Source organism: Phyllostomus hastatus, unplaced genomic scaffold (genome assembly GCF_019186645.2).
Source record: "Phyllostomus hastatus isolate PE091 unplaced genomic scaffold, TTU_PhHast_1.1 phas_contig_86, whole genome shotgun sequence".
In the NCBI taxonomy this organism is placed as follows: domain Eukaryota; kingdom Metazoa; phylum Chordata; class Mammalia; order Chiroptera; family Phyllostomidae; genus Phyllostomus; species Phyllostomus hastatus.
Window position 1 is genome coordinate 28,508,475 of NW_025333977.1, and position 17,371 is coordinate 28,525,845.

A 17,371-nucleotide genomic window follows, 5' to 3' on the forward strand; every position below is an offset into this window, starting at 1 on the left:
GTAGTCAACAAACTGCTAGAACACAGAGAAGGAATTTCTTACTTCTGCCTGAAGGTGTCAGGTATGACTTTCCTGAAAAGGGGACATCCAAATCATCTTTTTTTTTCATTTTTAAAGATTTTATTTATTTATTTTTAGAGAGGGAAGGGAGGGAGAAAGAGAGAGAGAAATAAACATCAATGTGCCGTTGCTGGGGACCGTGGCCTGCAACCCAGGCATGTGCCCTGACTGGGAATCGAACCTGCGATGCTTTGGTTCGCAGCCTGAGCTCAATCCACTGAGCTATGCCAGCCAGGGCACAAATCATCTTTTTAAAAAGTTGACCAGGCAGTTAAGGAGTGAGGGGAAAGAAAACTGTGAACAGAGGGAATAGTCTTAAGCAAAGGCCCAGACTGCTGGAAAGATGGTCTTCAGGATCCTTTAGAGAAGAGTAGGAGTTGAGATACATGCAGGGGTTGGGGGGACTTCCGAGGCAGCAGGGGATGTCTTAAGAAATTTAATGACATGATTGGATTGCATTTGATAAAGAGTATCCTGGGATCAGCTTGGAGGATAATTTAGTGTAATTTGAAGTTAGAAGCTGAGAATACAGAGAAGACAGCCAAAGACAAATCCCCAGGCACTAAAATATAGAGTACAGTAGAGGATGAAGATCCAGAAAATGAGATGAAACTGTTTGGCCTATGAAGTAAGATGAAAATTAAACAAGTGCAGTATCATGGAAGCCTATAACAAGGTGATTCAAAAGAAGAATCTAGTTAAATACAGTATAACCCAGGAACTCTACTTCTAGGTATTATCAAACAGAAATACCTGAGGGGATATTTATCAGAATATTCCCAGAAGGACTGTTTGTAACAACTGAAAATAGAAACAACTTATGTATCTATCTACCACCTAATGGTTAAATTGTAGTCTATTCATAAAATGGAACACTATTTACACAGTGAAACTGACAGTGACCAGAGGGGAGGTGGGAGGGGATAATGGGGGAAAGGGGGAAGGGTTTTCAGACACATGTATAAAGGACACATGGACAAAAATCAAAGCGAGGTAGGATCAAGGGTGGGAAGTGGGGATGGCTGGGGTGGGGGGGAGTGGTGGGGGAAAATGGAGACAACTGCACTTGAACAACAATAAAAAAATGTGAAAAAAATAAAAATAAAAGCCAATATGTAAAAAATAGAAAGAAAATAAACACTCTAGGGTCACACATGACAACATGAATAATTCTCATAACAAAATGTTGAATGAAAAGAATAAATTGCAGAAGATATTTAAGAATAATTTTTCACTATGGAGGTTTAAAACATGAAGAAAATCATTGCAGATTGTATAGGAAAACACATATGTGGCAAAAGTGCAAAACAAGTATAGGAACAAGAAATACCAATTTAGCATAATGGCTACATCTGAAGCTAGGAAAGGATACAACTGGGAATGGATTGGGGTGAGGGGCTTCAAGTGATTTGATAATTTTCACTCTTTAAACTAGACGGCAAATGCACATGTGCATTATATTATTTTAGGCCTTTTTTTAATGTCTGAAGGACTTAATTTAAAACAATAACCAAAATGGAGTGGTTCTCCAGGTCAAATGCTACTGTGGGGTCAAGACACAGAAGTTAATGCTTGGATTTGAAAAGATAGAGGTCAAGAGTAACTTCAGTAAGAACCATTTCAGTAGAGCAGTGGGGGAATAAAAGGTGTATGAGTAGCTTAAGGAGACAATGAGAGATGTGAAAATGGAGACAACCAATATAGGCAACTTTTAAGAAGAATTCTGCTACGACAGGGAACAGAGAAACAGAAGAAATAGGGTATAGAGTTAGAGGGGGGCCATAGATCAGTAAAAGATTTTTTTTATGTTTAGAAAGAGAGGTGCAAGAGAAACACTGATTAGTTGGCCTTCACATGGCCCCAGCTGGGGACCTGGCAACCCAGGCATGTATCCTGACCAGGAATCAAACCAGCGACCTTTTGGTTTGCAGGATGATGCCCAACCCACTAAGCTACATCAGTCAGGGTGAAAGATTTTTTTAAAGATGGACTTTATTTAGCCTATTTTGCATGACAACAAGAGGAAGTCAGTAAAAAAAAAAAAGAACAGAACAGATGATGCAGAAGCTAGAGCATGGCTACAGGAGCACAGTCCATGAAAAGGCAGAAGAAGATGAGATACACAGTACTAAGGGAGGGGTCACCTTTAGATACTATCAGTATCTTATTTTCAAAGCAGTATCCACAGTACAGTTCAAGTCAATGTTGCATACCCAACATAGTGATAAGAAAGGCAACTAAAATTTTCTGAGCACTTATGTGACTGATACTGTTCTAAACAATTCATAAATATTATCTCATTTAACCTTCATGAAATTTCTATCAATTAGGCATAATTATCATTCCCATTTTACATATGAGAAAACTAAACTCAGAGAGTTAAAAACTTGCAGAAGAGCTTCCAGATAGTTGGGTGGCAGCTACCTAGATTTGCATCTCCCCACATATCCTCTACAAACAACACAGAATGACAAGAAAAATAAAACTACACACAAATCATGCCTTCCACACAACCAGACACCACAGAATGTCCAGACTTCATAATAAGTATAAGTAAAAGAAAGAAAGAAAGAAAAAACATCCAATCTCAGTGAGCCATCACTCATGTTCCTGCCACGAGCCTGCATGGCAAGTAACAACACACAATAACGATAAGAAAGAGAAAAGAGGGAACCAGCAGAACACCTAAAGTTGGTTTATAACTACACCAGGAAACATTAAGACCTCTAAGCTTGTAAAAGCGAGGCCCAGTTACCAACTGCTGGGAAGGAGGAGCTTGAATGTACAAGTGATCTAAAGTGCCTATCATCAAAGTGGTGGTCTGGAGGAAAAATAGGCAAAAAGGAAAACAAAGTCACCCTTTTGCAACTGGGAGGTGAAGGGAAAAATAAACAAAATAGGAAAGCTAGCATCCTGCAAGACAAAAAGAACACAACAAAAATCAGAGGACCTATAAACCTTCCCCTGAACACCAAAAAGGAAAAATTATTAAAGAACTGAATTTTGCTGCAGTGATAGAAGAGGCTTCCAATGAATTAAGGATCTCATAAGCTACAAAATCCACAAAATGAACAGATGAATCGAGTCTATACAAAATTACTACCAAAACAATCAACACATGTCAGCAAATGAGCCCCCTGCCCCCTGCCCAAAAACCAACATGAAATAGAAGGAAACCATTTAGAAAAGGTTCCAAATTGAATTAAATATATTCAAACAAGAATTTGGGGATATTAAAAAATCATTGTGAATCAGGAATTTAAAATGTACAAAGAAAAATAGTCAAAACATGGTGAGAAATATGTAGAATAATTAAACTCAGGAAAACAAAACAGAATTATGTCAAACATAAGGAGTAAATACAAGTGCCAAAGGAGAATAGGCACAAATGAAAATGTATAATAATAACAGGCACAGAAGATTTTTAAGAAACAATCAAGAAAATAAAAATGATATAAAGAAAAACTTTAAAGGGTCAGAGAGAAAGCAATGGAAATAGAAGACAATAAGGAATGGCTTACATGAAACTGGTGTTCCTTAAGAAGTAAAACAAAACAATTAAGCAGAGCTAATATTTTAATCTATAATTGTCTAAAATCATCTTAAGTTGTCCAAAAGTAAATACGGAAAAGGCATCCTAGGTATCTAGTTATAGTAGGTTTGTTTTTCACAGAGATATTGATGAGTACTGACAGAGAGGCAGGGAGGGAGAGAGGCTGAGTGAGACTGTTTTGTGGATAAATCCAGGTTTCTCACTATCAAAGAACATAGTTAAACATTAACAGAATATGGAAGGTTAGAATGAGCACTGTCTTGGCATATTGACAGTGGAAGTATCAGCCTGAATTAAGTTTTTAATATATGTACAGATAAATATAAGTATGTTTATATATACACAGATATATTACTAGCTCTGACCCTGAGAGGATCCAGAAACAATAAAACCCCAGTACCAAGCACCACACCTTGCACTGGGGTTTGGTTTTCTAAACACCATTCTCCAACAAAGAAAACCTGGCTTCTTGAAGAAATGGCTGGCATAAGGGAAGTATAAGAAAACCCTGAGCTATTTTATATTGCCAGAAAGTAAGGAAGTATGCAAAAAATTATGGGGACATGTCAAAAGGACACAAGCACTACCTTGAAAGAATTCACACTGGTCAAATTTGGAACAATTTAAACATTAAGATGGTAAATAACAATAGTAAGATATTATATCCCTAAAATAAAATAAGAATCCATAGTGATATAAATAAATAATTAGAAAGGTAGATAAATAGGAGAAAGGGGAAGTTCTTAAAATTCCAACTAATAAATGTACAAAGCATGATTAAAACAGGAAAAAAATCACCATTTGGCAAACACCACAAAAGTATTCCCTGCAGAAAAGAATCATCAATGAATGCCAAAATCATTGAGTAAAACATGATGAGAAATAAAATATCCACATGGTCTCAAAGTATCTCCCCATATGATATTTACTAAGTACAAGACAAAAAAAATGGTTACCTTTATAAAGGGTATCTTGTCAGACACCCCCATACCTAGTGATCAAAGTCAACAGCACCAGTTACACAAAATATGCACATATGTCCCTCCCAATATGATGCATTGGAAAGGACACAATATCATGTCTTTGGCATTCTTGCAAAAACAAAACAAAACAAAACGAAACAAAACAAAAAAAAAAACCATAACATGAATTTAATCATAAGGAAACCCAAATTGGGACATTCTATAAAACAGCTCTTCAAAAATTACAGGAGTATAAAAAGCAAAGAAAAATTGCATTAACACAATGGAATGCTACTTGGGCATAAAAAAGAAAATTTTACCCTTTATGACAGCATGGATGGACCTGGAGAACAGTATGCTAAGTGAAATAAGCCAGTCAGAGAAGGACAAATACCATACAATCTCACTCATGTGTAAAATCTAATGAACAAAATGAACCAATAAGCAAACAGAGACAGACTCATAGAGAGAGAGAGCAGGCTGACAACTGGTGGAGGGGGGACTGGTGAAGGGGATTGAGCAAAAAAGAAAATAAACTCATTGGCATGGACAACAACGTGGTTACTGACAAAGGGAGAGGGGTGGAGAGAGGTAGAAGAGGGTATGAGAGGATAAATGGTGATGGACGGAGACGTGACTTGGGGGGGTGAACACACAACAAAGTGTAGAGATGGTATGTTGTAGAATTGCACACCTGAAACCTATATAATTTTGTTAACCCGTGTCACCCCAATAAATTCAATAATGAAGAAAAGGTGAGAAAAGAGGAGGAGGGAGGGGGAGGGGAGGGGGAGGGGAGGGGGAGGGGGAGGGGAGGGGAGGGGAGGGGGAGGGAGGGGGAGGGGGAGGGGGAGGGGAAATAGAGAACCAAAACAAAACCTAACTGGGGCGGCACTGGTAGTTGCTGGGAAAGTGGGATTAGATGAACATAGAGAATGAGGTGAGTCACTGGGCAGGTGAGTGTTCTAGTCTAAGCCATCCAGTAGCTGAGGACTTAAAGGGCCAGGCCTCCCTGCAGGACATACTTGATAACATCTCCTTCATAAAGACTGAGTGAAGAGATACTCCATGTCTGAGGTACAGAAGAGGTGCAATTTCTCACTAGCCCCATAGTACGGCACACAAGAATGGGAACAGGACAGAAGGAAATCAGGTAGATTGTGTTTACCTGAGAGGTAGAGAGAAATGCAAAAGGTAGAGCCCTGAAATATGCACCACCTAGACAAACAGTTATTGGTGCTTTACTGTTTATGAAGATGTGCTCTCTTCTACCTAAATTTTCCAAAGTTTCTAGACATAACATACTCTCATTTTATACTGGAAAGACAAACAATAACTACTGAAAAGGCACTGTATTTAAAGAAGAACGTTCTTTATAGGCCACACACTCTGAAAGGGACTCACTGTATCAGCTGAGAACTAATAGAGGTAGAAAGGAGAACAGAGAAGAAAGGCAGGGGATGGGTGAAAAGGGGAGAACATATGTTATATTATAAGTGCTTTTTTCTAGAGACATTATTTTAAGTGAAATATCTTTTAAGTATTTTAAGGAGGCTAATTACCAGTGGCAAATGATACAAAGAGGTCAAGTGAAACAGAGCTAGATTTGGCTGTAGAACCACAGGTGACCATGGAACAGACCATTTCAATAGAATACTGGAATGTAAACCAGGGTGCGTTGGGCTGGGGAGTGAATGGGAAATGAAGACCCAAAGAGACAATTATACCCAGCAGAACTCTAAGGACAGGACAGAAGAAGAGAAAGGGTGCTAAAAGAAGGATTAAAGGGAAAGGGAAAGTTGCTGTTACTACTTTTACATGTACAGAAAAAAAAAGGCTTAAAAGTGGTTTTAATTCAACAGAGGTGACAAGTGATAGCAGGTGATGAAATCCAAAGTACAGAGTGAAGAATAAGCCTTGTATGTAAGAAGGGATATCTATTCAGAAATAAGAAACGAGGTAGCAATGGACTTGGACGAGAAGGCAGAAAGCTGACGAGATCCGGCTAATAGCAGGATGATGGAGAACTTCTGTCCCCTAATAAGGTGTATTTTGATCTCAGTCCACTGCAGGATCATTTTGAAAACAATCAGATGAGAGAATTCTGAAAACATAAAAATGAGCTGAGATCTGAGTTGCTGATCATGCCACCCAAACCTGAGTGGTTGATGTTAAAATGTATGTGCCAAAATCAACATTTTAAATTTGGGGATAACATCTAATCACACTCTCTGAACTATGATCACAACATTCAGCATCATAAGGCTAGAACTACTTTTTTAACTGTGTTCTGTCTCTCTTTCTAATTAATCTAATCTGATAGATCATTTCACAACTAAACATTACAAAAAGAAATTGATGTTTATGACAAATTTTAGAAATGTACTTTGAGTAACTATTACTTCTTCAAATGCATGTGCAAATTAGAAAACAAACTGGTTGACTTTGTTTTAAACTGTGGGTGCCTTAGCAAAATTTACCCAGGCTTTTAGCCTTTTAAAATTTCTATTAATGACCTTCCATTCTAAAGTGGTTCATCCTCTAGGCACTTACGCTGCTGAAACAGTGTTGTGTTACTCCATGCGAGACTTGCCCTAAGTAACCTGAAGCCTGCAGATTTTAATATAATGAAGACACGTTTTTTCCTCCAAAGGTTTTATTTTTTAAAAATAGATTTGTTTGTTTGTTTTCAGTGAGAGGGGAAAGGAGGGAGAATGGGAGGGAGAAAGAGAGGGAGAGAACCATCTATATGGGAGAAAAACGTCAGTTGGTTGACTCCTGCATGCCCCCAACTGGGTACCTGACCTACAACCCAGGCACATGGCCTGACTGGGAGTCGAACCAGCAACCTATTAGTTCGCAGCTGGCACTAAATCCTCTGAGCCACACCAGCCAAAACCAAAGACTTTATTTTAAATTAAGATATAACTAAAGCCATAATTTTGAGACTGAAAAGATAGGTAACTCATTAAAAATAAAAGAACAGTTAAGGGTATTTTGAAGCAGACTGACCGGTTTAAAAAGTTCTGGAAATAAAACTAAATCTGTGGTAGCAAGAGACACACGTGGGCATTGCTAAGGCAGCCCCAGGTTGGGAACATCAGGATGTCAGGGAAAGGTGGTAGAGAGCTTACAGGGAAGTATTTATTGAGCAGTTTTCATTGTGTGTCCTGGATTACTAGAACATGATACAGACTTTTGTGTAACACTGTTCAAACCAGATTGAGGATTGTTTACAATACCCTGGGCAATTTGAAACTTTGTGATTTCAACAGTGGCATCAATTAACTAGAACATTTTGAGAAATGTAATCAGAGTGATTTATCACTTCACAAGAAGGTGTTTCTAGCTTAGAAACAAACTACCGCTCCCTTTTATCTCACACATAACTGAAATAATGAATTGGTATCACTCTCTATTAAAAAATTAGCCCTGGTTTGTGTGCCTCAGTGAATTGAGTGCTGGACTACAAACCAAAGTGTTACCAGTTCGATTCCCAGTCAGGGCACATGCCTTGGTTGTGGGCCAAGTGCCCAGTGTGTGACAGGCAACCACACATTGATATTTCTCTCTCTCTCTTTCCCCTTCCCTTCCCCTCTCTCTAAAAATAAATCTTAAAAATATTTTTTAAAAATAAATAAAAATTATAAAGCAGGTTTTTAGAGTTGAAATAAAACTTTACTTTTCATCATCTCATCAATCACTTTGTCTTATTGATCTACAATCCTTGCCATTCTGCCCATTCCTGGTTCTGGTAAGCCTTACTCATTGGTCTTACCCTTGCCTTTAGTACACTTTTTAAATCACTGCCTTTTTTTCTTTGTAGACTTTTTTTGCTTTTTAAGTTTTAAATTATAGTTGATATTTTATATTGTATTAGTTTCAGATGTACAACATAGTGGTTAGAAATTTATATACCTTATAAAGTTGATCCCCGGATATGTCTGCCCTGACATCATTTATAGTTATTACAATATTACTGGTTATATTCCCTAAACTGCACTTAACATCCCATTTTGTAACTGACAATGTGTACTTCTTAATCCCTTCACCTTTTTCACTCAGCTCTCCAAATCCCTACCCATCTTGCAACCATCAGTTTGCTCTCTGTATCTATAAGTTTGTTTTTGTCTTGTTTAAATTTTTAGACTCCACATACAAGTGAAATCAGAGTATTTATCTCCCTCTGACTTACTTCCCTTAGCATATGCCCTCTACGTCCATCCATGTTGTCGCAAATGTAAGACTTCATTCTTTTTTGTGGCTGAGTAATATTCCACTGATCACATCTTCTTTACCCATTCATCTTTTGATTGGAGCAATTAATTCATTTACATTTAAAGAAATTATGACTAGGAACATAGTTACTACCATTTTATTGCTTTGATTGTTTTTGTAGGTCTTCACAGTTCCTTCCCTACTCTCTTACTCTCCTCTTTGGTATGTTGATAACTTTCTGTGGTATTATGTTTAGATTCCTTCCTCTTTATTTCTTGTATATCTCTTGCAGACTTTTGATTTCTGGTCACCATATGATTCATGCATACCAAGCTATATTTATAGCAGTCTCCTTTAAGTCAAAGGTTGCTTAAGTTTGAACACATTCTATAATCACTACCATTTTTATTTACCCCCTCCACATTTATGTGTTTGTCACTTTTTACTTCTTTTGTATTTATTTGTGTGTATCCCTTAATTTACTATTGCCATTACACAAACCTTCCTATATTTTTGGCCTTTTAACCTTTGCACTAGCTTTAGTGTTGATTGATCAAGTGTTTTTATTATGTGCTTGCCTTTGTCAGTGAGAATTTTTTTCTTTGTGATACTTAATACTTTTTCTTTTTTCTTCTTAAAAGAACCAGTCAGGAATGAATAATACAATAATTGAAATGAAGAATACATTAGATGGAATCAACAGCAGATAAGAAGATGCAGAGGATCAAACCAACAATCTGGAAGTTACGTAGTAGAAAACACCCAATTAGAACAACAAAAGAAAAAAGAATTTAAAAAATGAGAATAGTTTAAGTGACCTCTGGCACAAAATCAAGTGTAACAACATTCAAATCATAGGGATAACAGAAGGAGAAGAGAGAGAGCAAGGTATTGAAAATCTATTTGAGGAAATAATGACTGAAAACTTCCCTAACCTTGGGAAGGAAAGAGGCCTACAAGTCCAAAAAAATCAGAGTCCCAAATAAGATGAACTCAAAGAGGCCCACCCAAAGACACAACATAATTAAAATGCCAAAGGTTAAAGACAAAGAGAGAACCCTGAAAGCTGCAAAAGAAAAGCAGTTAGTTACCTATAAAGGTGCTGTCATGAGACTATCAGCTGATTACTCAGCAGGAACTTTGCTGTACAGAAGGGAATGCAATGAACTATTCAAAGTGATGAGAAGCAAGGATCTACAACCAAGATTACTCTTCCCAGTAAAGCTACAGAATCAAAGGACCAATAAAGACCTTCCCAGACAGGAAAAAGCTGAAGGAGTTCATCACCACCAAGCCAGTAATACCAGAAATGTTAAAGAAATGATTTCCTAACCTTGGATTTCAGGATTTCTAACCAATGATTTCAGAATCATTGCTTGTTTACACACCCTTTGTGCAGTCTTTGACGCATCTTTCAGGCTAACATGTTTATGCTTTCCTTCTACATTGATTCACCCACTTAGGTTAGGTTCATGCTTTCATGGTTTATTATGCTGATTCTCCTTTGAGCTACATTCTCTCATTTCAAGCATGTCTGTCTTGTTGAAATCCAGATCTCACTTCTAAGATTAGCTTTCTGCTCTGCTCTCCTAATGAAACTGCTTGCCTTGTCTCCCTCTTTAAAAATTACCATTAACATTGGTTTCATTCAAATCTTTGCTTCCAAATTCTTAGAAACACACTTGTATTACACCAAAACTTTACATTTTCTATTAGGTCCTACTTTCTTAATACCCATTTGCTACTTCTTCACTCTATGTTTACCCTAGATCTTGGCTCCTTACATTGTCCCCTACAACAGACTATCCCTTCTCCACTTAATAATTCTGATTACTGAGAATTTTACCACAGCTTTATTTCCCTTTTCTTGTATTTTCCAATTTATGTATTCACTGTATGAATGACAGAGCTGCAATTAAATAGATTCACTAATCTCATAAACTAAAAAGTTCAGAGCACACACACACAAATGTAGAATAAAACAAAAATAAAACTAAGTAAGTGTTGCTTCTGTTTCTTACCTATTTTAAACCTTATACTCCAATGACCCTGCTCAAACTGAATTCTCTCTATGCGTAACTAGCATCTATCACTTTCTATAGGGACACAAAGTGATATTAGGAGGGGGGAAAAGCAGGAGGTATAGGTATAACCCATGCACACATATTAAATTATACATTACCCAAGAGTTTTACCTCATAAAATTAGACAACTCTTCTTTAAAGAACACACACATGGGTTTGCTTCCAATTTAATGATTTATTAGGGATAGCTAAAAATAAAAAGTTTAAAACCCAGGTTTGATTTTTCTAAGTTAAGTCTTAGGCTATAAAACTGAGTGTTCCACAAGAATGAATGAAGAGGAAAACTAACACTAAGTTTTGGGTTTTAGATGGATCATCCTAACAGACCTGTTTTATCATTTACCCACCTACATGATAAAACAGGTAAAGGGAGACCCTTTGATATCAAACCATTGTGGTGGAAAGTAGTACCCAGAGGGAATGAGAGCAGGGATTGGGGCAAGGGGGAAAACTATAATAATAGAATCAGAAGATGCCTGTATGAACCAAGGATGACATGTGCCAAGATCTGAGAGGTCTAATTAAGTCACCTCTTTGCACCTGAGGGAAAAACAAACCCAAACAAAGGGAACCTCAGGGGAACAACTTGTTATGTCTCCCCCTAAATCCCAGAGAAAACAACATACTATCAAAATACTGATGTGTAATCACAAAGTGACACAATCATCAGTCTTTAGGATCAAAACAAAAAAGACTTACACAAAGAGTAAATAAAAACTTGAAGTTGAAAAAAATTATAATGGCATGAGAGAAAACAATACCTGTGTAAGTCACTGTTCTACCATACTGACTTGTTACTGCACATATTCATAGAGAGAATAAATAATCAGATCAATGGTGACCCAGAAGATAACCTTTCACTCAATGGCATTTGGCCTCACTTGCTTCTCAGGTCTCTTTTCTCCAAAAAAGAGGAAATTATATGATTCTAGATAACAATCTAGAATAAAAAGAAATACTGTACCCTCCCCCTGTAGCAAAATTTAATTTTCCATTTGTCTTTTAAAATTGTCTTTTCCACTAGTTATTCTACATGGAAGAGAAAGCTTTAAATCTTAGAAACAATTATCAGTTCACAACAACGGACTAAAAGAAATCAGAGTGTGCTCTTATAAATGAAGGGTAAGGCTCAATATTCCAATGTCATTTTATTCTCACTACAGAAGATACTTGTGTTGTCCTTAGCAGTGATAAGATACATAAGAAGAGCCAGAGGTTAAAAGCATAAGATTCATAGACAGAGATTACCTTGAACCAATGCAAATTGTATTAGAGGGAAGAGAATATTTATAAGACTAATTCTTCTAGGCAATCCTGACATTGGGTTTGGTACATCATGTGTCAAATACCTGTCCTTGGAATCACAGGTTTGTTAGGTTTTTTCACCAACATAGAAGGTGTACATGTGCTTACAATGACAGGTAAGCTATCAAACACCATACAGCTAAGTATAACAGGTTAAGATCCCATTTTATAATAAATGGCATTTTCTTTCAAACTACAAACATTATGCTTTTAGTCAAACTAATACTTAGTTGTTCACTAAGCCACCTTGATTATTCCAGACATATCAGGAGAGAAAACTCCAAAATGGGTAAAGCCTTAAAATGTTCCCCACTAAATGCCAGATTTTCTTTTCTTCCCTTACCTGATAATGAGCCTGGGCTTGCTGTGCTGAGTTCAAGGTGACATTGCAGAGTTTGCAGTATAGGGGCTTACAGAGCTCCTCCAGGGCAGAGTCTTGCTCACCTCCCTTAGGTAATTCTTCTTCCCCTGCCAGAGGTATGGAAGCCTCCTGCCCAAAAGGCTTCTGCGGCAAATGCTGCAAGGTTCCTGTAGACCTGGCGGCCACTGACATAGGAAGAGAGGATGAGGGCCGCTTAGGCAGAGGAAGCCCGGCGTGTTGCAAGAGAATCATTGGGTAGAAAAGCCTTGGGCATAATCCAACGTGTGAGGAGAAGCTGGGTCTTCAATTCTGAACCAAAAGCAAAAACAAACTCACTTAAAAATGTGACCCAAGCAATATGAAATGTAAATGACCATACAACCTCACCCATTTTTCTTCTTCTTCAACCCATTTTTGGGACTTCTGCCTCGTTTTAGCAGACTTCCCATCTGTTAATCCACATTGACACGATGCTCTTCCACTAAAAACAGGTTTATCGATTTGGCTTTGTTTTGCTTGGCACAGCTCCAGCTGTGGTCCCTCTGGCTACCTCATTGATACATGATGAACATTAATAGCATTGCATCCATGACTAATTAAATCTAAAAATCACTTGGCTGAAATGGACATCAAAGGTCACCTAGTCCAGACCCCTTCCATCAAGCACACTTACACTTAAACACTCTTGATAACCATGCATACGCAAAATGCCACCAGCTAAGAACCTTAGTAACAGTCTACTTTCCATCCAAACTAGTCTTTCATCCAAATTATATGAGAAAAAAAAGAATGAAATAGTGTCACTTCTCAGAATCCTTAAGACACTTCTAGAACTACCTAAATATTAAGGAAGTCTAAGAATAACTCAGAGTTACCATGTGACAAAAATAAATAAAAGTGTGCTTTGGGAGGTGGGGAGTATACCTTCTGATCAACTACTAATACTCAAAGAGCTAAGCCAATGACTCCTCCCAGCAGAGACTGTAGACAGCCTCTAAGCCATGCAGCCATAGCTATGTTCTGTTTGGAATATACTGTTTTGTTTTGCTTTCATTTTGCATTTAAAAATAGACTAATGGCTTCTCTCGATAAGAAAGAAGAATTGGCAACATTTGGCACATTGCCCTACATGGGCAACAATAGCTAGTTAGTGCTGAAAGGCATGGTCCCCAACAGCAAAGCCTGCCTTCTCCAGGCCACCTCAGTCCCCACTCAGCCTGCTGCCTGTATTTACTTGCTTGCTCCCTATAAGCCCTTGAGTTTAGGACTTCACTTCATTTAGCCCTAGACTACATTCATGAGTCCCCTATAAAATGAGAATATTTTCTCTCCCTCCACAGGTAAATTTCCTGAACAAAATAATGTATCAAGTAAATGTCCAATGAGGTAATGGATCACACTACCACAAGTCCAATATAAAACCACTTCCTCAGTCTTTCAGGTATTTCTTTTCCCTTTCTTATTAAATAACTGATAGTCTCTATTCTCTTTCCCTCTGAAAAAGGTGCAATATGTTCCAATCCTTCCTCAATTTTATCCATGATTTCTCTTGCCTCCCACCCAGATGGCATCTTCTAACCCCAAGTATCTCAAAATAAACCACAGCGCACACTTTGAGTTCCCACGATTCTAACTAACCCAAATTAAAATCTTTACTTCAAAATCTACTATTCCCTCCACTCCCTCAATATTATTTAAACCTCTTTTCTTAGTCAATAGAACATGGCTATTTTAAGTTGCTGAAGTTTGCCATCTGCAATAGACAGGGACACATTTCATGACAACAATAAATTTAATAAAATTAAGCAAGTACATTTTGATAAGTCAAAAGTCTCTTTTACCAATTTATTAAGTATACACATGTGGAAATTACAATCAAGTAATGACCTTTATATTAAAATTCAGCATCTTGGGGGAGCAAAGAATATCAGTGCAATGGGGAAATAATGTGCTACAAGCAAAGTACATAAATTATTAGTCATAGTATTCAACAACACTTCTTTCTCATTAACCGTAACATCTATAAAAACAATAATATTATTTTATTCTTAGGCAGAAATATGATATCCATATCTTTGGAAACATAAAGAAAAGCAATACAGATTTAGAACTCTTAACAAGTCAGGTTCTCTATAATCACATTATTCCTATTAATTAAATCAAGCAAAGACATTGAGAAAGCAGAAACAGATAAATGGGCATTTCTAAAAGGAAAACTAAGAAGACAAAGACGACTTTTCAAAAACGTTAACTACCTAACTATAATTCATGCTATTAAAAGACTACACATACTACCTGTACAGAGACATATTAATACCAAACTGTCATAAACAAGCTACCAGTTCAGAAAAGAAATGGTGGAGGAGGGTGTCAAAACATCTGGATTAAAAAAAAAATCATCACTATAAACAGAAAATCAAATGCTACCAATTGTTTAGACATGTCTGGACTTGTTTTATGGACGCTCACTCTCACTTGAAATTGCAGCATGTGTCTCCCCTAGGGTTGCCTACAGACTCCCATCAAAGGCCCTTCTCAAAGCACAGAAGTACAAGAGACCCCCTTCCAAAGGTGATAAAATCTCCCAAATTAAAGAAAAAATGCTCGCCAAGTACAGATTTACCTATTATCGCATTTTATCTTTACAAGATTTTCTAGATATCTAGACTAGCTAGATATTCTAACATTATTTTTTGTAATATTCAACAACCAAAATGTCAAGTTCAAAAAACAATGTATGACAGGTACACCAAGTATTACTACATTTGCAAATAAAAAGTACCATAAAATATAAATCTGAAGAAATAAAGCCAAGTCTTAAGGGAAAGCATGAATGATGATGGTATATAGAAAGACCAATGTATATGTGACTCACATCTGTTCAACTACTGCATTAGATTAAAAGAAACTAACTTGAGGGCTGATGTAAATAAAACATTCCTCAAATCATAAAAGTCATTCAATTTGATGCTTACAGTACCATAAATGAAAGATTTTTGGTGGTTAGTGTCCCGGTTTGGAAAGGGTTGAGGGGACAATAAAGAAAATCAAAGCTTCACAGTGTACTCTTGTTTAAAGAAGGGGAATGTTCATAGCATAGTTTTCATGACTGGACTGGGGCCTACTTTTCACATACTGTTTTAAGGCTAATCACTTTCTCATTTGGAGAAAACTACAGAAGAAAGGGAACAGTGTAAAGGAGCAGGTTACTGGCACCTCAGCAAAGTAGCAAAGTCTGAAATTGGGAATTCTACCAATGAAAGGCAGTGAGCGTTATTCAGAGGTCATCAGAACACAGTCAGAAGGACTGAGAGAAAAATAGAAAAGTAATCAGCTGAGGCAAGGTGTATCATATAAGGAAGACTCCAAAGAACGCAGGAATCTGGAGGAGAAGAGGCCTTGGTGAACTGGCGAACGTTCTCCAGTCTCAGCTGTGACGGTGCCTAATCCTAAGGCACCATTTACATACTTGAATCAAAGCTACATATACTTCAGCATCGCCCACGTAAAATTACCTTACATTCCTAAAATGTGCATGCATGCATACACGCGACCACGCACCTCAATCCCTTAAGGATGCCATCACGAAAAATGGAATCCCCGGTCTCCCAGGAGGTAGGGGCCAGCGCCAGAGCCAAGGCAGCTGCACGCCCAGATATCCAAATAGAGCACGTGAAAGGCTTAAAAACAAACAGATAAATAAAAGCAGCGCAAGCCTGTCACGTGGAGAGCAGGTGGAAAGACTGCAGCCAGATGGACCGTTAGTCCCCGGCTCCTGGGCTCGTCCTCAACGCCCCAAGGCTCCGGGTCCTCTCACTTACCGGAACCGCCGGGACGCACCGGGAATCTGAGTGTGGGCTACGTTGCCGTCTTCCCAGCGCGCCTAGCTCGGCCGGGCTCAACCCCGCCTTCCTCAGCGCAACTTTCTCAGCCGGTCCCACCGAGCCCCTCCGCAGCTAAAGGATGACTCCAAAGTCAGTGCAACCAGACCCACAAGGAAACAGCTGCAGGAAGTGACTGCGGAACCGGGAGGCGGTGGAGGAGGAGACTGAAGGCCGCCACTGCGCATGTGCCTGGAGGAACAGGCTCAGTGGTGCGTCGGCGTCTCCAGCAACCCAGGGCGCTGGGTGCTCTTTGCACAGGTGCGCACTCCATGAGCTCGTGGGTGCTGGGCCACAATGGGAACAAAGGCAGGCGGCAAAAGGAAGATGCACTACCGTCCATTCCAGCGGACAAGCCCTGAGAGTTGTTCATCCTATACCCTTGAAAGTTGATTCAGAGCAGAAGCCTGGACAGAGCTTTTGGAACTTTCATCTGCTATCATTGAGATCTAAGGCTCTTTCATTCCAGCTGTGCCCTCAGTCTGTTGGCTGCCGGCTAATGGGGCTGAGTGGAGCTGCCAAACGTCCAGGACCCTTTAAACTGCTGGAACAGAACCTTTAAGTTGCACCTCTCCCCAAGATAAAAGAAGAAGAGCTTGACTGCCTACTCAGTGGTCTCCAATCACACGAGAGCGCACAACACACACACACACACACACACACACACACACACACACACACACACTTACACGTTTGCCCTGTTCCGCTACACTAACATGGACAAGAAAAAGAATGACTTTCTCCTGACCGCTGGAGCCTAGTCTTTAAGATAGGCAAGACCAGGAAGAGATTGGCTAACGCTAGAATGTCACATCCTCTCGTAGTCAACTTTGACACCTTTAGGGTTGATACTGCAAGATAAGCTGAGGAAATTCCAGCTCTAAAAGTCTATTAATTTGTAAATTCTCCCATAGGAAAATTTGCTTGGGGGTTTGGTTGTGGTAAAA

The 17,371-nt window shown here is 38.5% G+C and overlaps 1 protein-coding gene across 2 annotated transcripts in view; it reads right to left on the minus strand.

Annotated features, from left to right (window-relative positions):
- The window catches only part of ZMAT3 (zinc finger matrin-type 3), a 76,631-nt gene extending 60,059 nt beyond the window's left edge, over positions 1-16,572 (minus strand). For both annotated transcript variants that reach the window (XM_045851063.1, XM_045851062.1), the window contains exons 1-2: positions 16,365-16,572; positions 12,526-12,852 (exon numbers count right to left, since the gene is read on the minus strand). In XM_045851063.1, the coding sequence (XP_045707019.1) occupies positions 12,526-12,795 (270 nt within the window). In that variant the 5' untranslated portion in view covers positions 12,796-12,852; positions 16,365-16,572. The remainder of the gene's footprint in view (positions 1-12,525; positions 12,853-16,364) is intronic.
- Positions 16,573-17,371: the final 799 nt, after the last annotated feature.